Genomic DNA, 23,595 nt, shown 5'->3' on the forward strand with positions numbered 1-23,595 from the left:
TCTAAATTAACATGGAACAAGCAAATTAGTGTTGTCCACGGGACGAGACGGGACAGGCTTTTAAAAATTCGAGACGAGAAGAGATTGACCATGTGTCATAAGACAAACTAATATTTTCGAGACGAGACAGCATTTCCACGGGACGAGACAGGCCAAAGTCTCGTCTCGTGGGCAACACTAAAGCAGATAATGTTCAAACTGGATAAATAATTAATTCCAAATACTGTAAATCCCAAACATTATTGACGGATATTCTTGTGTTTGAATATTTATGGAGTCATAAAAATATATTTACAAGTCATTTTCCTGCAGCTGTTCCTTCGTAGAGCATTTTATTGAAATTAAAACCAACACCATGACGCTAACCTCTTCTCGCTGACTTTGTACTGCGCGGACGAAGTCAACGCACGGAATCGGCGAATCAGGGTGAATATGCAGTGGCGTGCCCAAGTTAGGGGAGTTGGTGGGGGTCATAAACCATCCCTCTTTGGCCCAGTATTTCTAAAAAAGAACGTGGAAAACATTGCAAAACGAGGGCTGACTACTAAAAAAGTATAAGTATACCCGCCCCTTTCGAAAATCATGGACACGCCACTGTGAATATGTGAATGAAAATATCTACAGAACAGGTCAGTTGTATGGTGGCCAAGAGTGATAGAAAGCTTGAACCCGAAGAATTAGATTTATAACATGTAACTGAATAACGGCAAAACCTTAATATGTAAAATTTCACGGCTCACCCATTTCGCAACTAAGCCTTAAGATGACATTGAAAAAATTTGAAATTTTAAGTACATATTAACTCATCCTCTAGAGATAAATTAAATTTGTTTAGTTGGATTTCGGGGGTGTAAAGCCCCTTAGTCAAACCTCTTTGTTTTGTTGGGCGAGTTTTTTTATTTTATGTCCATTTTATGCACAAATAATCTAATAGGGGCTGGATCTAAGTGGGATAAACAGTATGTGTCTCTATTGGGTATCGAACCCGGACTCCTTGATCACGTGACCACTCCGACATCGGGAAGACTTGCAACGCAACTCACGCCACAAAAGGGAATCATAAGACGTCATTGTTTGAGTTGGTGTTTAAGTCCACTTTATGCACAGTAAGGCTAATCGGGACTGGACCTACAGTTTAAAGTGGGATCCGAACCACTTGTGCCTCCACCGGGTATCGAACCCGGGACCCCTTGATTACAAGGCGGCGACGCTACCACTGAAGACGTCATTGTATGAGCACTTAAATTTATTTTACTTGACAATATATCCTAACATCTAAGCTTTATGTTTGAACTATTCTCTCGTCTATTTCACCAATTCACCATTCATCCTCGTGATCCCAAATGACCTAGTGAAGTGAAAATGGCAATGTGAAAAAAATTAAATAAGTATAATTTTGTTTATCTGAAAAAATATGCTTTTAAAGTTTACCCTATTGAAGTCGAGATCTGTATCCTGAAATATCCGGGTGCCGTTCAATAATGTATCCGGGTAACCCCAATTTTCGGTTCTGGATTCGGGATCCATTCCAATTTTTCATCTCTTGTTTTTTAATCGCGACCATGATGAAGAGTGATTACAAGGCATAAAATAGAAAATCAGCCTTCCTGATGGCGTGGTGGTTACGTCGTCGCCTTGTAATGAAGGGATCTCGGGTTTGATAACCGGTGGAGGCACATAGTAATTCGGATCCCACTTTTTAAACTGTAGGTCCAGTCATGATTAGCCTATCAGTTCAAAAAGTGAACTTAAAAAAAAGTCAAACTCAAAAAAACTCAAACGATGGGATAACATCCATTTCTTACGCAGGATCTGAACCTGGTGTTGGTAATAAAACGTTTAGAGAAAGACAGGGTACTTTTTTTCCGGGAGAGAGAGGATTGATTGAATTGTTGTTTTAAGTCCACTTTATGCACAGAAAGGCTAATCGGGACTGGACCTACAGTTTAAAGTGGGATCCGAACCACTATGTGCCTCCACCGGGTATCGAACCAAGGGAGAAAGAGGATATACTTCAATAAATTTTATGGAAAGGTAGATTGGTGTCAGACCATTATATATTCTCAAGTAAATGCGATATCATGTTGGTTCCGGTTGAAGAGAGAAATGCATGTTTCGAGTTCTTGCAAACCTGTTATTAGCACATACATTTGCCATCTCATCATGGTCGCGAAAAACCTCACTGGAAATATTGCTATGCAGGGAACATGTCTTGCCCCACCTCAAAATTCACGTAAATCGAAACTGGGTGTCGCCGGCAGAAGGGAAGTGCTGCACTGAGTCACACTCCAGCCAGCTAGCCAGACAAGCTAACGTCTCCCCAGCCTCAGGAAATTGTCCCTCCAGAGGGAATTTCTGCTGCAGAGGGAAAGTTTCAGGCTGACACGGACATTTGCTATCGCTGCGCAGTGTGTGCTTGGTTACCGAGCCGTACCATCGGTGATGAGTTTGTGTGTATGTAGGGGGCTGTGTGGTGCTTCTTCATGCTATATGTGTAGTAAAAAACGTGTAAGAAGTGTTCTGTTGATGAACCCGGTGTGTGGAAACATAACAAGAGGCTGTAATAAATCTTATTCAGTTCTTATATGAAGATCTAGTGGCTTGTCAGGTGTTAAGTTTATACGATTGTCATTTGTCTTCAGGATTTTGTGTTGACAAGTGATGTGATTAGATGAAGAAACGGTAGGTATTTACTATTTTTCACAATAGACGTTTAAAATGAAACAGTTTAATTTAAAAATAACTTACATCTGGTGTGATGATGATGCTGATATAGTGAAACTTTATAGTTATATTTTAATTAGTAAATGTCATGAAAATACATTTATTTAAAAGGCCACTTCTATTAGGTTTTGAGATTATTTAGAGTCAAATGTATGTGTTGATTAGAAAAAAAAATCATCGACAAAGAATACAGAGCTTATGCTAGAGCAGAAAGTTTACAGTACCAAAGGCTGGAAAAAAAATAATAACCTGAGCAATATGCTAGTGGAATTATATGGATATACAGAACATTTTAATATAAAGTTAATTTTTTTACTGTACAATTTTTATGATAACCAAGGGTACAGATGGATATAATGTAGGACACTAAAATGTGATGATTTTACAATATTTACAATTTACCTCAATTGCAGTTTTTAAAAATCACATTTTTCACACATGTAACTTCAAATTTTGTTTACATAAGGCACTGTTCAGGTAGTTTCTGAATATTATGATCTCCCTAGACCCATATTTGCAAAGATTTCCTTCCCCTGTATCTAGATTTTTATTGCTGTACGTATATGAATAGCTCGGACAGGAAAAAAAAAAATATAACTAACACATAACTACAATAAGGAATAATCTCCGACACATCTGCATCTGTGTATAGAAAGTAAATGGAGTTTTGGATGTGAATAATTTCCTCTTTACCATGAATGTTCCAATTTTTGCATGATGTATATACAAAGACACGTTACTGGCCACTACTGAAGCATTTATCTGTTGCGAGAGTGACTTAACTAGACTTAGCTTTGGCACTATATGTGAATATTCTGTAGCGTTGGTTTACAACATATTCCCTCCTAAATCTTCCGTGTCTTTTCCCATTCGCACACAAGTAATGCATATAATAGCACATTACCATTCATGGATAATATGTGTTTGTTTCCCCCAGTGAAACTTGTAATAAGTGTTTATTTGTTTTCAATCACATTAGTCTCTACGTTCGGTATCACTAAAAATGCCGTAGAATTGACTTCATTTTGAAAATCGGGAGTAGAAAAAGGCTATCTGTAATCTATAAACATTGGAGATAGATGTTGTTTATTGCACTTGTACATGCTTAGAATCACAGATTTTTTATATAGAAAATCGACATGTTTGGCACCCATGTTTGACAGCTCTTGCACTAATGCTATGCATGGTAAGACACAAATGGTTACAAAATGAATGTTTGACTTAATGTTCTTTGTAAACCTATGTGAAGCTTACCAAGCCAATGTGTAGAAAATATCTGTGCATGTCTTCATATTTTATAACCTTTATAAAATAAAATTAATGCCGTGTAGGGGTCGCTTGTCCATGTGGCAGCATAATATTTAAATTTTTGGTAATTATGCAATATAGCCCGAACACCTCTCACTCCTTTATTTCGTTAACTTTAGCATTGATACGTACCTATTCTGCATTGCAGAAGATTCTTTAAGGTGAAGTTGTGCCTTTTTCCATAAAATAGTGTCAACTTTTTATATTACGAGTCATTATTTGTCTTCCTTGTTCCGCTTGGGTAACAGACAATATGGTGTGCACTCGTCATGGATCATCGCGCTTCGTGCTTATGTTTGTCGATTTGGAGTTGGTATGCAGTGTTTCAACCTTCTTAACCGAAAAAATACATACTTTCGTGTTCATTATGTCATCACAAACCATTGACGGATAGCCCCAAAAACCATTCACGATAGCCCCATGGACCATTTCCAGCAAGGTTAGGTGGGTTAGGTTAGGTAAGCATAGTTAAACAAAATACTCGTAAAAGAAAGGCACATTTGGAAACACAGGCAAGACCGCGTGACTTTCGACACTCGCGCCATCTGCAGGTAAATAATGGAAACAATGGCATACAGAAAATGCAAGTTCCTTACATAAAAAGTGATTATTTCTTGTTCTGCAGCATTCTATGGTGAAGTTTTCAGTTTCTGCGAAAGAAAATACCTCGAAGAACTTCAACAATGCTACAGAAACTGATTTCAGTAAGTAGTTTCTCCTGTAAATTTGAAGAAATCCGTTCGGGCAATATCGCATATTTACCAAATTTTTTACTACTATTATTGTCTGTACCTGAAGATTTTTCTCTATATTTGGTAGAAGAAAGCTACATGAATTGTGTCAATATCTAGGAGAAAAATACTTTTGTTTCAGTCGCAAGATTTACACTGCTTTTAATTATATGTTTTACATTAAAACATTAGATATCTTTACAATTTTTTTTGCGGGGCAACTTACAACGCTACATGTTCTGAATATGGTCATATTGCTGTTTACATTTTCATAACCATTAATATAACTGCATAGGAATTTAAACATAAAAGATAATTTATGGCATAAGTTCCATGTAAAGATCTTATCCTGAAGATGATTCTGTTCCACATTATATGAATTTGTTATGGCTATATCTATGTATTTACATTTTGTCTGCATTAAGATTCGTCCATTCCGTGCAACATAAGGAATTCACAGTGAGAGAATGGCCATTTCTTTGTGGGTGTCTGTGATAGAGACGTCTTAGTTATTGCTTTTATATATGTAGCGGCATATTATGGATATGGTGACCATAATATTTTAGCCCCAAAATGAAACATCACAAGGACGTCAGTTGGCTCCCTCACTGCTTCTGAAAAATTGATTAGGCGTAAGCCCCATGACAGGTTAAGTTTGAAGCAGGTTTTGTCAATTAATTCACGCAAGAACAGCACTCAATATCTGCCATGTCAGTCTTGTCTCAACTGCCGAGCTGTTCATAACACAGAGAGAAAAATCTGCAGAATTGCAGTGGAAGTATATTCTGTGTGAACGTTTGGGCCTATATATGACAAAAGTTGCTGCAAATTTAACCTGTCGCAGGGCTTAATTGTAAAATTACTTTTATTTATTATTAAAGTATGGATCACCTCTTTTTTTTAATTTGAAATTTTGGGTGAGTCGGCACTTAGACTATTTTGCACCCGCTACATTATGCGGGGTCCTGCCCCTTATAATAACTAAAATACAACTAAGATAACATAACTGTAATGTCGAGGGACTAAAATATACTTAGTTCGATTAAATGTTGAGGCTGTAAAGTGATACTCATCATAAATAAGGACGAAACACACACAGCCCTATGATGATGCTGGCCATAGGTCTAGATGCCAGATCCTCGTTAGTCTTCAGAAGAGTGTGTGTATATTGATGTTGTTTTGTTCCTACTTACAAATCATAGTTGCTAGGTTGTTTTGATGAAGTTGATTGAATGTTGTATTCACACTAGCAAGATCCCAAACAGATATTCACTTTAGCAAGACCACAAACAGATAGCAGCTGATATTCAGTACATTAGTCTTGGAGAATATTTTAATATAAGGGGTTTAAAGTCTGTAAAGAAATCTCCTGGAATTTTATTCCATAATGTTGGCAAGCTTAGTTCCAATTTTTATTCCACTATTATGCTACATGCACTCTGTTGGGGCCAACTTGAACCATGCAGAATTACTATCTGAAAGATCCTTGTGCAATACCCCACTCATGAGCTACATATATTGCAATACTATAGTAGCATATGGAACTGAGACTTAAGTTATTGCACTGCAGTATTTACTAATTTTAACATGCACTTGCACCCTTCATACGTGCACCACGCTACAAGATTATATGTGTACTGGAGTTGCTTTACAAATTGCATTTCAATATTCTTCTTCTTATTATTTGCACCTTATCAATATTGTTGCACCAAGATAACAATATGGTCAAAGACAAAGATACAAATTGTGTCCACCTTTTGAAATTGACAGTACAACGCATCTCTGAGCAGTGAAATGGAAATCTAACAATACAGGGGAAATAAATTCTGTTATCATGTTATCTGTTACCTTCCCTTGGTGGGGGGATCCAGTTCCAAACACTGCATTGTAATATGTTATGCTGACCACCACACTCATTTTGTATGCCATTAAGTAGCAGTGCATATTTTTTTTTTTACAAATTTCTGTGGCTGCAAGATTCAATATAGTTTATTGAGTACCAGCACATGAAAACATATTTTCATACTACAACATGTGGTGGTCACATGACATCTTATTACCTTTTTTTTGTTGTTTTGTAGCAAACTATCACACTTCATTTATCTGAAATTCATGCATGACACACTCAGCACAGAAGTCAGGTCTGTAAAAGCTTTCAGAAGAATGTGAGGCTGTAATTTCTGACGGTTTATTTCTAAGTGACAGCTGTTGCTTCAGTCTGAAAGCTCCCTTACATAGATGTGTTGGATGTATGATCTCGGTTCACATACCAATAAAAATGTGTTTATGCCATTTCAATACATGGAAAGAAGTAAACATTCAATTTTATCATATCACACAGCACAGGTGTTTGATTCCTTATATCGAAATTTATCAGTAACTTTCTGACTGGTATTAATTGTTCAGAATTAGACAGCACTCTTCAATCTTTTGATGCCGAATTTCTGTTTGACTAGAATTTAAAAATTATAATCCAAATTGCAAAATTGGTACCATATTTGGTACCACAGCAGTTGATTTGACCAACATATTTGAATAAAGCTCATGGATATATATTAATAAGAATTGATACACATACATGCTAAAATCTTTGCCTGGAGAATCCCTTCTATGTAACTGTTTGACAATCAAAAGTAGTTGAAAATTCTTTAACGTGGCATTGCGATTGTAATATAATTAAGTATACCTGTGAAAATAAAATTATGTACATAGGTATAATTGCGTCAGATATGCAGCTTATTTCTCAATAAATATGTTTACTGCAGAAATGGAGACAATTGACAAGGATGTCTATGATAGATAACTTAAGGAGAATAGGCATGCCATGGGGGTCTTTTGTTGACACTACAGTGGTGGTGACTTTTAAGGCTTTTAAAATCAAACCACAACATACTAAAATTCACACATGTGTACCTTGCACTCTCAAGACTTTCACCCAATGGAAAGACATGTTAGAAGAACTTGCATTTCCATCCAGTAGTCAACATTGTGACGAAGAGAGAATGAAGTACAGTACATTACAGCTTTTTGATTTTATTTTTTTATTATTTTACCAATATTCTCTTTATATTCTAGACTTTTAACCTTCTTCCAATTTTCTAATGAAGCTCAGAAGAAACCCCAGGATTCTGGGTTGAAATGTTCGCTGCATAAGAGATCAGTAAGTATATGAATCCTAGTATCTTGTGGTGATACCTGCAATTATGGAGATATTTAAGGATCATATTTTTATACCCACACACTCACTTCATATTTTTATATCCACAGTAACTTTATTCACTTCGTATTTTTATGTCCACACTATCTTACTCACTTTATACTTTAAACCCACACTATCTGTACTCACTTCATATTTAAAAATAATACTGTGCAAGAAAAGCTTGCATTTTCTGAAGAGATTTGTCAGACAAATTTTCTTCCATAGAGGGGGGAAATAAATGAACCTTAGTTATAGGAGCCTCTCTATGTGCTTTGTTATTTTGTATAATCACAGAAATTCAACAGCATCGCATATCTGTAAACATTCAGCTAAGGTACATGTGGTGAATGTGAATGCCCGAGAACACTATATTTCTTTGGGAATGATATTCAACTCAGTCTGGTTAAACTTCGCAGGGACAAAAATGCCACAGTGGACTGGCTAAGCATGACATCACCAGGGCCAGTGTCCCAGATGTATGTTTCCAAACAAACTTTCACACCACAAAGTCCCTATGCTTTGCTATTGCAAAATAATCATGAAGGTGTGACTTTTCTTACTGTGACAGCAGTCAGGAAACAGAAATATGATGTGTATCGTGCATCAAAGTAAAGACTAGATAAGTATGGACTAAAGCTGCCAATGTTCCAAGGGCTTAAGTTTTCCGTGTATTTTCTCAAAAAATACCACATTTTCTTACGTTATTTCTTAATCAACCCGTGATCTGTAAGAAATTTGTAAAATATCTACATGTACACCAGAATCTAATCTTTACACTGATGTGCAATACATCTCACTATTTAGCTGCTGCCAATGTAACAAAAGTTATCCTTTTATGATACATTTTCAATGCAAAAGGACTGGAGCAAGTGGATTGAAAGTTTTGTTTGAAAACATACATCCGGGACATCGGCTACTAGTGACTTCATCACTTAACCAATCCATTTAAGCTGCAAACTCTTTGAGGTGAGCACTGAATAGAAAAACTTGCTCTCGTTTACTGTCAGTTTACTTGGAGGACATTTTTGATTGATTGATTTGGCTAATCGTGGCGATGAGGACGAATTATGATATGATGAAATTGATGAAAGGACACTCAAAAAGAACACCCATTCCCATGCTGGGATTCGAACTCTTAACCCCTGGCATTGTAGCATGTTGCGCTAACAACTCCACCATGGAGGTCAGATTAGAAAATTATCAGCAGTTGGCACTAGCCGTACTGTATTAATCAAGTGCCACAAATGAGTTCATCACTTTTTTTGGTGCTACACGGATGGTTGAGTTGCATACTTTGAAAGTAAACTATCATACGGTGGTCTTTGAATTAATAAGTTGTGTATTCTATAACTGTTCTGAGGAAAAGTATAGTCAAGTTTTAGCTTTGAAGTTTCTTGGAAATAGGTCAATTTTGAATTAACTTATCTTCTGTACTGAAGTTTTAGTGACATTTCTATTGAGTTACTATCACCTAGTTTGAATAGTGAGAAATATGTATTAATATATTGAAAAGAAAGTGCATCATTAGGTATGATTCGTATCAATTTAAAAGTAAATTCCATGTTCACATCGCAACATCCTTTCAAGGATGGCATGACGAGTGAATCATGTCCCTCCACCACTGTATGCGACTATTTCTTTCTAATAAATCAAAAAAACACCAACAATTTTTACCTCCATCTTGGATAGAACTCAGGATTGTCACATTTGGTTAAGCTAGAAATCCTGGATGACTCTGCTGCCAGCAAAATTAAAACATCTCAAGGAAAATGTAAGGTGTTGAACACCAAACACTCGAATGAGTTTACTTGAATAGTCACTATTAATATTTTCAAACAAATATGAAGGATTTTCCATTGGACATAGGCTGACACAGCCAAGGGTGTGGCTTTTGCAGTTGAATCCACTACATCCAAGTGAGAATAGTTTACTATCCTTTAAACAGTTCCCAAAACAGTATTTCTTCATCCTCAACACAGAATTCTGACTCCACCACTGCATTGTCATAACAGATATCTCCAATTTCGTATTCCGGCTATTTGTGTAGAAATTCACGTACTAATAACTCCATGATACGCATACATATCAACAATAGAAAGTAAGTGGGAAGACCAAGTGCAGCATATTTTTGGAGGCACGTGTTAATTTCTTGCCTTGCAGACTGTGGATGGGGAATTACTAGCCAATTCTTTAATGCCCATCCATCCTCATGGCATCACCATTACCTGTACACTTACCGTATTCTGGATGATTATTTTGGAAAGGGCCTCGTGTAGTTTGCTTTCAGGGTACTCCCCAGTAAACTTTGCTACGCCACTGTCGCAAACCTATTGTAATGACAGGTTACTAGGAGGAGCGTTAAGTTATTTACATTCTCCCAGATGCACGTTAATTCATCAGTTGAATGATGGAAATTCAAAAGAAGCTAAATGTCATTCTGAAGCTACTAGATTTTGGTGTCTTATGTGCAGGAGTTTATCCAGAATTTTTCGTTGTGGTGGGAGGCATCGGCTGTGTAAAGGTAAATTTCATCCCAAAATGGCATTTCTGGAAGGGGGTGTAAGAGCACATGGATAAATAACTGTCTATGTGATCTATATCAAGGCCAGTACCATGTTAAAAGATCTGTTACTCTGTTAATGCACTGTGTACTCCTGAAGTACTAGCCGATAGACTGATTTCATTTGAATAGTATTAGCCATGGTACGTACATGAATCATAGAGACAGAATGTCTAATAAATGGCGCTACTTGTTTTGAATTTCAGTCTTCAATTATCTCCTATCCAACTGGTCAAACATATTAACTCCCATGCACATTGCAAGCAGGGTGACTAGCTTTTGATAGTGCCAACCCTGGACATGTCTATAGTGGAACCACAAGCAAAGAAACCTGCGTAAATCCGTGACTCCTGTGCACCGTACTCCCGCAAGGAGGCCCGAGCTGAAGGGAAAGCTGCACGGGGGCTTTTCATCCAAGGTTTTTTTTCCTTGTGGTCGCTCTATACCACATGAAATCAGGACATGAAAATTGTAAGCTACGTTACTCTGCATTTTTTTACCTTTTGTTAGTGAATATGTTAACAGTAAAATTGTAATATAATTAAGCCTTGTTTCCATATTAAAAAACACTAAGTTGCTGACCAAAGCAGATTTATTAAGAAATAAAAACACTTAACAAATAACGTTTCAACCCTGTATCAGGGTCTTCCTCAGACGAAGAACTGAACTAAAAATAAAATTGTTTAAATTTGTAATAGTACTAAATTTCTTTCTTGGAAACTGAAGCACACATTAATGGGGTTAGAAGGCCAAATCCTATTCACATAATAATATGATATTTGCAACACAAATATTTAAATTGTAAACTTATTTCTGCATAAAGTTTTGTTTCATGTTTTCTAATGTGATCAATGCAGTAGCTGACAACACCTCTAACTATTATGAAATTGATATCAAAACATATTAGTAAGCAATATTTGATGTTTTTGTTGGCTAAAAAAAAGTGTAACGTGTATTAATAAATTTGATACCAGTAGTTCGTGGCATGGGAAATCTACCTCATTGTAAAACTTCTTGTTTCATTATTCTCATGTAGAATCTTCACAGCATGAGAACATGATTCATGTGCACACCTCCAACAAATGTTAATTTATATTTAAAATTAGGTAAAAATAAACTAAATTTGTTGTAGATTGAGAAAGCGACAAATACATGAAAGTGGAAATTCAGTAGAACTATTTATTGCTAATAATAATATGCAAGTTATTTAATGTTGCTGTTCTTGCAATTTTGCCTAATAATGGTCATGCGGATAAATGATGATATTAATGGAGGGACACTCATAAAGGACCCATACTCTCATTGGTACTCAAACCCAGGAACTTCAGTGGCAAGTTCAAAATTCGACTATTGAGCCTATTGTGCATTTTTTTTTTTTGCAAAATCTGAGATGTACATTTTGTGTTTGCACATTAACATCTGAAAGTAATTTCATAAGTTGTCAAAAGTTAAACAGGACTTTAGACATCCAACATTAGCCAACATCCATGGTGGAGTTGCTAGCACAACGTGCTACAATGTAAGGGATCCCGTTGTTGAATCCCAGCCTGGGCACGAGTGTTCTTTGTGAGTGTCCCTTCATCAATTTCATCATATCATCACTTGTCCACATCTTTGTGAATAGCCAAAAGTGGCTGAAAAACGTAGTAAAATAAACCCAATCAATCAACCATCCCACATTGGTTATCTCAGTGCATGGGATTCCATGTTAAAACTGGGACAGTCAAGTAATCCAGTAACCATGTCTGTCCATAGCTGATATGATCAAGTGATCGTGCTATTTTCCATAATCAAGAAGAACGTTTGAAGTACATTTGTGTGATATGTTTTGGGAACTCCTACAAAAAAATGTTACAATAGGAACCAGAATGAATAAGTTACTGCAGCTGTGATTTGAAATGAAGTATTTCATATGTGTACAGACTTTGAAGAGGTTGAATAGTAGGAGTTTCCAACATATACTATTACGTACATAAAATGGTTTATTGATGCGTGCTTTCTAGAGTTATCTGCTGTTACAGTGAAAAAATTAATTGTATTACCAACAAAATCAATAATTCTTCTGAATTAAACAACTCAGGAGTGGACAGCAAAGTTCTAGTTCTTTAGAACATAGAATGTAATATATACTGATATACTAAATAAAGTATCCATTAAAAACTATTTCATACATTATAGTGTGCTATGTTTATAGTGAAGTATTGGAATATACAACATTGCCATATGTGGTGGTACCAGCAGGATCCCCAACTAAGGATGTTATATTCCTCCATTATTTAAAAAATAATGTCGGGTATGGAAAATCTGGCACTAACAATTTCGGGTTTGGGTGGAAGTCAGCATTGCCAGCACATTTTTTTGCCTGTCGTTTATCCTTCGGTTACACAATCAAGGAGAGTATTCAGCTAATGAAAGTTTTCTACTAACACAGTGAATCACTTACTACTTTTTTTTATTGATAACATTTTCTGTTTGCGGTGATAAAATTCGTATAGTTTCTCGTTTTTTTTACAAAATTATTGACTTTGATAATATGAAGAAAAATTTGGCCACACCCTTCCCTTACCCACACCTCGGAGGTTGCAGGGGTGTTATTTACGCATCTGGGGTTGTTTGAGTAAAACCGATCATCCCCTTATTTGAATGAGCATAGTAATCGGTGCCCCAGTTAAATTTGGAAAAGCCACTCTTTCTCTTTGAATTTTAATTTTTATTAACAGCAGCAGCCATTCCCCTACAACGTTCTTCAAATCACTCGTCCATATTTGTAGATTATCTGAACAAAAGCATACCAACAAGTACGGTAACATATCGTGTAATGTGAAAACTAGCAGATGAGCCAGTCAGTACCACACAAGTTCAACTCATTTCAAAGAAGATGGCGTGCTAATTTTTATGTAATTGTATTTTCCCTGCATGTGTTAGTCACAAAATTTGTAAGTTTTTTTTTTGTCGGTAATCCACTGAAATCTTGATTACATGGACGAATTAAGTGTACCTAGTTTTCCTGAGTGTAACGTTGTTATTTTTCTTTGCAGGTGCAGAAGGCAACTATGTTCAATTTCATGAAAAAGGATCGTGGCGGGGTGGAGAAAGAGAAGGACAGAGAAGAGAAGGAAAAGAAAAAGAAGGAGAAGAAAGAGCGGAAAGAGAACAAAAAGCGCGATCGCGAACGAATGTCTGCCGACGAGCTCCTGAGGCTGGACGAGGTGCGGAGGTCTCTGAAGATCCGCGGCCGCAGGAAAGAGAAGGAGAAGCTGCCGAGCGGCATAACGGCCGACTACAGCGCCAGCTTCTTCGCCGAGCTGGACCGTTCGGGCGACCGGGACGTCGAGGGCGGGCGGCCTGCACCGGCGAGCCCGAGCCCGTCCTCGTCGTCGTGGTTCCGGGACACCCTCACGCAGAGCGACAGCAGCGAGGCCAGCCTCACGTCGCTCACCCGCGACGGCCCGAAGTCGAACCGCCCGCCCGTCCCTCCCAAGCCTCCGAAGCGCGGGATCCTCAAGCAGGGACGTTCCAGTTACGGGTCGGACGGATCCGTGAATCACGTGGCGCAGCTGGACGACACGACGGTGCTGGTGCGCAACACGCTGCAGAACGAGGTGATAACGTACCAGAACGTGGCGGTGCTGCAGCAGAAGCACGGTGACTGCGTGGTGCAGCGGAAAGTGCACGAGAACCACGTGAGCCCGGCGGAGTCCAGCAGGGCCAGCGACGAGTTCCCCTCTCTAGGTAGCGGCGACTACCTCACCCCACCCAAGCTCATCACGAGCCCCAGCGCGGACAGCCTCACGGACTCGAGCTTCGCCACCCCTCCCTTCAGCACCAGTCCCGTGGGGGAGAGTCAGGGGTTCCTGAGCCGCGCCGGCAGCTTCGACGTCGAACTCCAGCTCCCCGACGTGGTGCCCGTGCCCCTGCCGAAACCTCGCATCCTGTCGATTCGTCGGCAGCCTCGCGGGGACTTCGGGTTCTCTCTTCGACGGGCGATGGTGATGGAGCGGGTGGGCGAGGTCTCCACGGATCGTCGCAAGGCCGTGATCTTCGCCGAGCCCGGTTCCATCACCCAGAATAACGAAACGGGACTCCTTCCTGGAGACAGGCTGCTAGAAGTGAACGGGGTTGGTGTGGACGATAAGTCGCGCGAGGAAATTATCGACATGATCAAGTCGTCTGGAGAAAGTGTTAGTGTGAAGGTGAGTGCAGACATCGCTTTTTTTCTTTCTAACTATCAAAATTAATGTGTAAACTCGCTGTGCATTGAATATTATGATGTTTTACCAAAACAAATACACCAGTCTCTACAATACTGTCCGATCTAAAATTGACTTTAAACGACTCTAAAGTCTAAACGGCAGTAATCTTCAGATTTTAATATTGTTCTAGTGATGAATATTAAATCAAATGCATTTCTCCTGTTCCCCTTCGTTCATCTTCCTCCTCGCAATACAAATTCAATATGTTTGGCAAAAACAATATGTTGATGGAATTCAAAGTGAACCATTTTATATATTGTGCATGTGTTTTCACCTGGTAAATATCGGAACAACTAACCCTCTAATAAACATTACGTCGAAATTTCAGTTTAGATTCGGCACGATAAGCGCTTCAAATTATCGTGTAGGTATGCAACCCAACAAACAATAGCACGGATCTAACTTCCAGGACCTCATGGCAGGGTTGCCACTAGCGTCCACTGTTATTAAAGTGGTTCTAAATGAAAATAGCCGAACGAGTAATTCTTCCCAAGTTCGAAAAAGAATATTTTCTATCCTGTATGCAGCAACGAGTCTCAGATTAAGGGTTGCCAGTTACATTTATTTTTATGTCTGAAAACCACGAAACATACTGTGTAACCAATAAAGGCAAGGTCCGACCTTAGAAAGATGAAGACATGTAGACCAAACGTATTCAGTCATTATTTAATGCTTTATATGTAGGATAATACGTAGATGGTGATACATGCATGATTTAAACTGGTGAGGGGAATTAAAACTATGAACTTGGAATGCATTCTGGCGTGATGCTATTCACGTACCATATTTTGGTATCTTATTCGACAGGAAAAATATACAACAGTGGCAACCATGAATTTTTCCCTCAATGACTGCAGACGTACAGGTTAGGAAATTCCTTCTGGGGAGGTATCGTAGCGTCCAAACGAGACCCCAACCCGCGAAAAGTTACCACGGTTGTTCGTCTGAATATCCTCTACTCGCTGTGAGAGTTTGGTCTGTTGTGGCAGGGTCAGCGCTACACCCAGTGGTCGCCATATGAATAAATCGTAGAGTTGTTTTTTGCATACGTGTTTCTCAATATCATTGTTGTATTGTCATGTCATTGTAGTATTTTGCTGTGAAATAAGAATAATGATGTTTTAGGGCCTCCCTGGTGGCGCAACGATAACATCGTCGCCGTGTAATGAAGGGGTCCCGGGTTCGATGTCCGGTGGGGACACACAGTGGGTCGGATCCCACTAGATTGATTGATTTGTTGTTTTAAGTCCACTTTACCACTATGTGACCCCTTGATTACAAGGTGACGACGCTACCACTGCGCCATCGGGGGATCCTACTAGACTCAATAATGATGCTCTAAAGTTCGATTGACCATGCCCTCAGGCGCACACTTTTTTTTACGTGTTAAAATTATAAGAGGTAGAGGAATTTGATCAATGCCTTGCGTGACCACTGTGACAGAGTAAAAGGCTTTTTTTCTGTGACGTATACTGTAAGGGGTTAAATATGCTACATGTTTTTAGATATTCACGGACACTTGAATAATTCATTGCTGTGCTTGTCAAATGAGTAACACCCTGATCCTAGAATTGACTTCCATTCTACTCCGTGCCCTAAATTTCTTAACGTATATTGATCTAATCTCTTTATTGGATATTGCTTGCGAAGTGACGTTCGCTTGGGCGGGACAGATTTAATTAGCGACATTGATTTGGCACCTGAAACCTCCAGTTCAGCGCTGCAAAGTTTTAACTCTGTTGGTATGGTAGGCGATGCACAATATTATTCATACGTTCTAGCCACTAAGTGCATACTGATCTTTTATCTTTTTTTTCCTAATGGTTGTCGCATAGGGTGATTCAAAATTCGCGCAATCTTATTTTTTAAATTTTTAACTTTCCCTTATTTTTAATGCTTTTAAGTCCCAATCTGGGCGTGGATGTTTCTTTGAGCATGTGTTTCAATCGTCGTTGCGATTAACCAAATGTGAGAAAACGCGACGGAAAATAGAAATTAGTCGTGAATCAAATTTAACTTCTACCTAGGTGTACTACGATGTTTCGTTAAAAGTAGCCCCATGCACGGGATTAGAGAGAATGTAATATCAACAGAAAAAATCCATATTGGTACATAGTTTGCTCCACCTGTGCCCTCCACGTCGTATCACACGTTTTGTCATACCTCCCCTCTGACGGTGGAGTGGGAGTTTTATGCAGTCTACATTGAGCAAATTCTGACACCCTTCGTAGAACAGCAAACAGTGCACGAGAAAAATTACACATGGTTCCAGCAGGATAGCGCTCCTGCTCACATTGCAAGACAAACAATGCCGTTCTTGGAGGCACAGTTTCGAGATCAGTTCGTCTCAAAAGGATTATGGCCCCAGAGATCACCTGATCTCACTTTGTGGTGGAAAAGGTGAAAACAAAACGAGACAAATGCACGAACAGTGGGAGACTTGAAATTGAACGCGAAAGAAAGAACTCTTCTGTCGACAAGCTTCCAACGTGTGTTTAGGAGGATGTTCAAGACGATCAAAGTGTACCTTTGTTACGGTCGTCACTTTCAGAACCTCCTGTAAACCTGTTTGTGCATTATCTGGTTGGGATCACTATTATATCATACACCCTGTATTCTCACGAATGAAGCTAGATAATGAAACAACATGTAGGATATGCAACCCAGATGTCATCTGTATGAAACAGGTTGCATATGTCCCAGGCGCTAACGTTCATTTATATTCAGGATGTGATAATATCTATACTCCCCTCTGTTTTCCATGTGGGGCTATGCTCGTAATTTTGCCCGTTCTCGGAGAAGATTTGTCTGTCGAGTCATGAAGGATTCGCACATCGTAACCTAGTGAGCGCTAAAACACACCCTCCGTAGCTTTTAGTTTAAAAATGAATTTCTGTATTCATGTTTTGTGTAGATTCCAGGAATTATTTGTGTACACTCTGTATAAAGTAACAGCTGAGTCAATTTCCAGTTACCGTTTGGAACAACACAGATCCTTACTTGTGCAGATAACTGCAATTATTTATTTTCGAATAGTAATGTCTTGACACCATGCATATTATGTGCACACGATGTAAGATATTAAAGTAAGCGCGTAGAACAAGCATTCGAATTCGAACTTTGAAACCATGGCAACGTGTAATTTTATTACGTTGTAAAAGTACGGAAACTTATGCCGTTTCTATTCTTTGTACGTTGCGTGCTGTTTTTTTTAATATTACACACACTCCTTTGGAATTATTCTCACAGATTTTACTATCCCTGTGACCGTAATTGAGTTTTGAGTTGATTCGGGAAAAAAAACCTCAAGGAATATCGCGCAGTCAAAATTATTAAGTGATATATTTTGTGTGACATTCTTGTCTAGGTATCACCTTTTTTCTATAAAATATCAAGTGAAGTCGTATGTTCTCTTTCAGTCAGAGAGACATGCAGTTTAATAATAATGCGTTCAAATTTTTGTATCATGCTGCATGAACGAAAGATTTAAGGTTAGTTGCCAGCTTTGGCTGCAAGTCGCTTCACCCTTCCGGCCCTAACTCGAGAGCGGTCCCACAGTTGTAATTCAAATTTGGGCGCTGCACAGGAGGTGATCCCCTCTCGGCGGCTTTGAGTGAGTTCTCACCAACATTGACGGGAAAGGATTTCCTCTTATCTTTTTGAATATCCAAGCGGATTTTTCCAAAGGAGAGGAAAATTGGAAAAAACTGCCCTGGCGTCGGCCGAGAATCCAATCGAGTCTTAAGACGAAAGTAAACGTATTTGGTCCTACCTCTACTCGAGAGAACCAACATTAATAGGACATATAATTATCACGCATAACATAAAGTAGTTAGAAAGTCTAATACATTCATACGAAACAAGACCTGCAAAAGTCAGGAAACCTAACGGTGAAATATCGTTGCAATTTTGTGATAAGAAGGCATTATAAAATATGAAAATAATCATGAACCTTAAACGTTTTTCGTACTCGGCAGTAAATGTAATTTTTCTCAGCTTTGTGAATACCAGGTGTTCCTTGTGTAATGGCACGAAGATGAGTGCGTACGCAACAGGGAGGTGGCAAAATATGTATTATTATGTGCTACAACTGAATAAGTGGGTTAAGACAAGTAACGCACAAAATAATACAAATCGTATTTATTAGAAGCCCGGTTGCAATAATTTCGATATTTTTTCTTCTTAAGCGGAATATTGTGGATTCATTTCTTCAGATTTCATGTGATTATTGTTATGGGAAAATTGATTAAATTGTGCTTTTAATCCAGGGTACACTTTTGCGTGAATAGACCAGATACAGGAAGCGGAGCAGTTTGATAAAGTATTGGGATCATGTGCTGTTCTCACAAGTTGACTTGTCGGTAGTGTGGTATTTGAAAGTTTTGTAACGCGTGAAGGAATTCCAGTAACATCTCTGTGAAGGCACTTATTATGAGCCTCATGAGACTTAAAAGACTCCTGCTCCCTTCCGCAAACATACACAAATTTATCATGCCTGTATAAATCTTAAGCACACACACGTGTTTAATGCGGACACAAAAACACATTTGATTTAATGATTGAGAGTTCTTAATACTTTTCACTGTAAGTACTTTTGCACCGCACCATGAGCTTGGAAGGGTTTTGCGATTTCAGCAACTAATATCGAACCCCGTTCTTGCCGCATCATTTCTGAATACGCTCTCCGGTGACGATAATCCACGCATATGGAGTAACTGGTAAACAAAGATACGCTTTATCAGAGTGCAAATATTTGTGTATGCTCTCGCTGTTTGTATTGGAAACACCCAAAGAGGCTTCTCGAAACCAGGTGGACAAGAGATAGAGCTGACGAAGGCAAGCTTTAGTATATAATGTTCTTCTGGAACTGCAGATTATTGCAAAACTGAGTTTGACGCTTACTGCGTGTTCTCAATTCATTCAGGCCATTGAAAATACAACTATCGCATTCCTGGATTGATTTAGTTAATTTTACTTCGCTTTTCTGCCACTTTTGGCCAATTGCGAAGACGGGGATGAAGGGACAATTACAAACATATATGGACGGTACCACACGAGCCCCACAGAGAATTATACTGGCTGTGAGTCCATACGCCATAGCCTCGTTAGTCTGAAAAATGCACTCCAGGATGTATACTACATGGGAGGTTGAAATTTGGCTATCTTTGGAAAGTTCACCGCTTACACCCCGTAGCAGTAATCGAATTACCATTACTTTAAGAAGTTACATTTACTTATACGTTGGAAGTGCAAGTGAATTGTTCTTTTCTTATTGGTGGCCATGCAAAAATTATCAATAAATAACAATAAACGTCAAATATGTAAAGTAAGAACATTCAAAGTTGAAAAAAGTAACTGACGTAAAACATTTTCCATCAACAAATGGATGTATGAATTGAAATTTGTTTATCACTGTTGAAACGTACAAAATGTAATGATAGTTTGTGAGTGACCCTTCATAAATTTAATCATTCATCCTCATCTTCGTGATTAGCCAAAAGTGGCAGAAAAGCAAAGCAAAGTAAAACAAACCAAATCAATCAAAAAAGTAATTCCAAAAGAAACTTATTTCGTTACTTATTTCAAGAAGAAATAACTCGTTGCTTCTAAACTGCTCTGAAGGTTCCAAAGACCTATATTTGCTACTCTCTAGGCTCCTACAGGAGGCGAAGGTGAAGCAGCAAATGATATCGTGATTCCATGTTTGCGTAGCTTTTTGGTTGGCGTTCCACCCTTCCGCTGTCGCCTCGACCACACTCTCTTGGTGAAGCGAGACCACCGTTACGTCAGAGAGCTGCTGACCCATGGATCACCACAAAGGATAAGCAGAGGGGAAAGGAAATTGGAATTTTCCTGCTCAGAGTTCGTCTCCCTGTGGCTGAAACCATTAAAAATATGTCGGCACGTGGGTATATGTTTTCCTTTGAGAGGGCGCATCCTATTTCCTCGTACTTTAATAGTATTTGATCCCACTTTAAACTTCAGGCCTAGTCCAGATTAGCCGATCTGTGCATAAACAGGACTTAAAATGAATGAATGAGTTAAAATTTTTGGGTTCGTCGGCACATATGGCCATTTTGCACCCTTCAATGTAAACGGGGAAAATCCCCTTACCTAAGATCCTTACCTGAGACTTAAAAATGTGGTGGTAAAGAAAACCTTTAAGAAAGGTTAAAGGAAAGTACATATTGTAAAGGGACCTGCACGGGACGTACATGACACATCAAAAATGTAAGGAGACACTAAAAAACTTCCTCTGAGACTGTGGAAAGGCCTGCTCTTCTCACAAAGGCTAAACACATTAGCTGAAACACTATCATCATCATCATGGATGATAAATCACTGGGAAGGTTGAAACTTTGAGGAAATTATAATCGGTACATTCGAGAAGGATGTGCTTAACATTAAAAACGGCATTACATTACTCATCTCTGCATCAATTCTTATTTATCATTTCCCGGGTTCACTACTCGGTGGAGGCACATAGGGGTTCGGATTCCACTTTAACGTGTAGGTCCAGTCCCAATTAGCCTTATGCCCGCTTTAGACGAAAGCATTTTCCTTAGAATTTTTCTTAACATTCATACCATGACCAAAAAACTACTATTTCCGTAGCATTTTTCGTAGCATAACCAATCAGAAGAGACCCCTAGGTCACGAGTGCATATGTAATGGCGGCCGCGGGAGATGTAAACAATGTATCACTTCACATGTTTAAAAGCCGATAACTATTTAACCGAGAGGAATAAAGTTTCGTATAAACAGTTATTAGGTACAAAACAATGGCGCTGCTTAAATACATACTTTACAACCTTTACTGTACACGTATGGAATAATATTTTAGTTTTTTCAAATGTAAGCACCCTGCACTCAGCATAGATGGTGTAACACGACGTGCCTTTCATGCTGTATATGTTATACATTGTAATCGCAAAAGCTAGCAGAAAAGTTACATGAAATGTTTGCGTGTAAAGTACTACCTGCTATAAGATTTTTGGAAGCATTTACATAGCATTTATGCTAGCAAAAATGTTAAAGGAAATGCTTAAGTCTAAAGCCGACTTTACTATGCATATAGTGGACTTTAAACACAAAACTCAACTCATTTGTCATTCATCTTCATCGTTGCGATTATCGTAATGCGGTATAAAAGGGATACAAGATGCAAATAATTCTAAGTCTTCGTTTACGATGCAGATAGAGACAGTGTGGAATAACAAGCAGTTTCACTGTAAAACATTGAAGAGAAAAGCCACGAGTGTGCTGCGTGCATACCATATGGAACGAGCGTTTCTGGTTCCAGGAGAACCGAGGCGAAGTGTGTGGCGTCGTTGCGTAACCTAACGATGTTGTTTCACCCTGGAGTGATTGTACAAATGTGAGGTTGTCAGTATCCATCACGGAGCTTTATAGGATGCAGGCTTCCTCGGCTAACATGAAACACGTGCGATCAAATATTTCCCCGTAGTGACTGGCTCCGCCATCATGTAACTTCAAACGTTTCCGATGCAGGAATTTTCCAACCACATCGACTTTGGAATTTTCCAGTCCCTGCTTTGGATTCACAACTCATTTTTTTATTCACGTGTTTAACAAGATTCCTTATGCTTCCAATGCCATGCTCATGGCAATATTGGGACATTACCTGAGCAACAATTTTGTAATAATAGTTTCAAAATTGATTTGGGAATTTAAAGAAATGACTGTGGCCAAGAAGAATTTTGTAAATTCAGAGCTTTTGAACGGATACTTTTATAATGAAGGCGTAGCGTTGCAGGAAATGTTTTGAAGGAGCATTCGAACGAACTCTGTGAATGCATTTCAACATGGCGGATGAATACACCGATTTTCCGTGTTTTGAGGCAAGGTTTGGATTGTGCATAGTAGAATCCTGCATGGGACCACTTTCACTCGCCCGTACTCGTTCGAGTCTGCCACGCTCGAGCGTATACAAGGAAATGCCATTTTAATGTAACATTTATCGTAGATAATATCCACCTTGGTAGTTTCAACCCACAATCATCTACAGTAAAACTTCTCAATAACGGACAGGCCTGGGGGGAAAATAAATGTCCGTTGTTAAGAAGTGTCCGCTATTCAGAAAGAAGTGTGGGATGTTACACAATAGGATAAGCATATTACATACGTACTTTACGAACATAATGTTGATAACTTCAACTTTTTCCTTTAAAGTCAGTCGTTTTCGTTTCTGCGACATCTTCTCAAGATATCCACAAAGAATACTGTCTACTGTCTGCACTTTTAAAAATAAATACGTTCGGTATAGCATGAAACAATGCGCGCTACTGGCCATTGTTGTGTCGAATTCCAGGAATTGCGACCGTTTTCTTTCAGGCTGTCCGTTATTAAGAAGTTTTATTTGCGTTGGGGAGGCAGTTTTCAGTGTCCGCGTCCGTTATTGAGAAGTAATATTGCCATTAATCCCCATGTATTTCTGCCGGGGAATTTAAAAATGTCCGTAATTTAGAGGTGTCTGTTAGGAGAAGTTTTTCTGTATTTTATTTGCTTTTTCACAACAGAAAATGATCTCTCTACTTCGACAGAAGTAATTAGACTATGCTGAAACAGGCTATTGTAGCTGGATTCACATCGTCAACAAAATAATTTCGACCTTTAAGAATATCACAAATTGTTTCAAATTTTTCCTATTCCACGTTTGCACTTTTCTGCAACAGGTAACCTCTCTTTTCTTGGTAACTTCCAGCAGCTGCTGCACAGATTCCTGGAAGACCTTCATGGATACTGTAAGAGTTAAGAGTTTCAACCCTTTTTTCCAGCTTTGTAATTGCCTCTGGAAAC

The 23,595-nt window shown here is 38.7% G+C and overlaps 1 protein-coding gene across 2 annotated transcripts in view; it reads left to right on the plus strand.

Moving 5' to 3' along the window:
• Positions 1–2,406: 2,406 nt before the first annotated feature.
• Positions 2,407–23,595, plus strand: part of Mhcl (Myosin heavy chain-like) — a 303,279-nt gene continuing 282,090 nt past the window's right edge. The window contains exons 1-3 of one of the 2 annotated variants that reach the window (XM_083128453.1): positions 2,407–2,682; positions 7,839–7,923; positions 13,561–14,715. In XM_083128453.1, coding sequence (XP_082984579.1) covers positions 2,672–2,682; positions 7,839–7,923; positions 13,561–14,715 — 1,251 coding nt within the window. In that variant the 5' untranslated portion in view covers positions 2,407–2,671. The remainder of the gene's footprint in view (positions 2,683–7,838; positions 7,924–13,560; positions 14,716–23,595) is intronic. The other variant, XM_083128454.1, reaches the window with a different exon arrangement.

This window comes from Lepisma saccharinum, chromosome 9 (assembly GCF_977018435.1).
Source record: "Lepisma saccharinum chromosome 9, izLepSacc3.1, whole genome shotgun sequence".
Lineage (NCBI taxonomy): Eukaryota > Metazoa > Arthropoda > Insecta > Zygentoma > Lepismatidae > Lepisma > Lepisma saccharinum.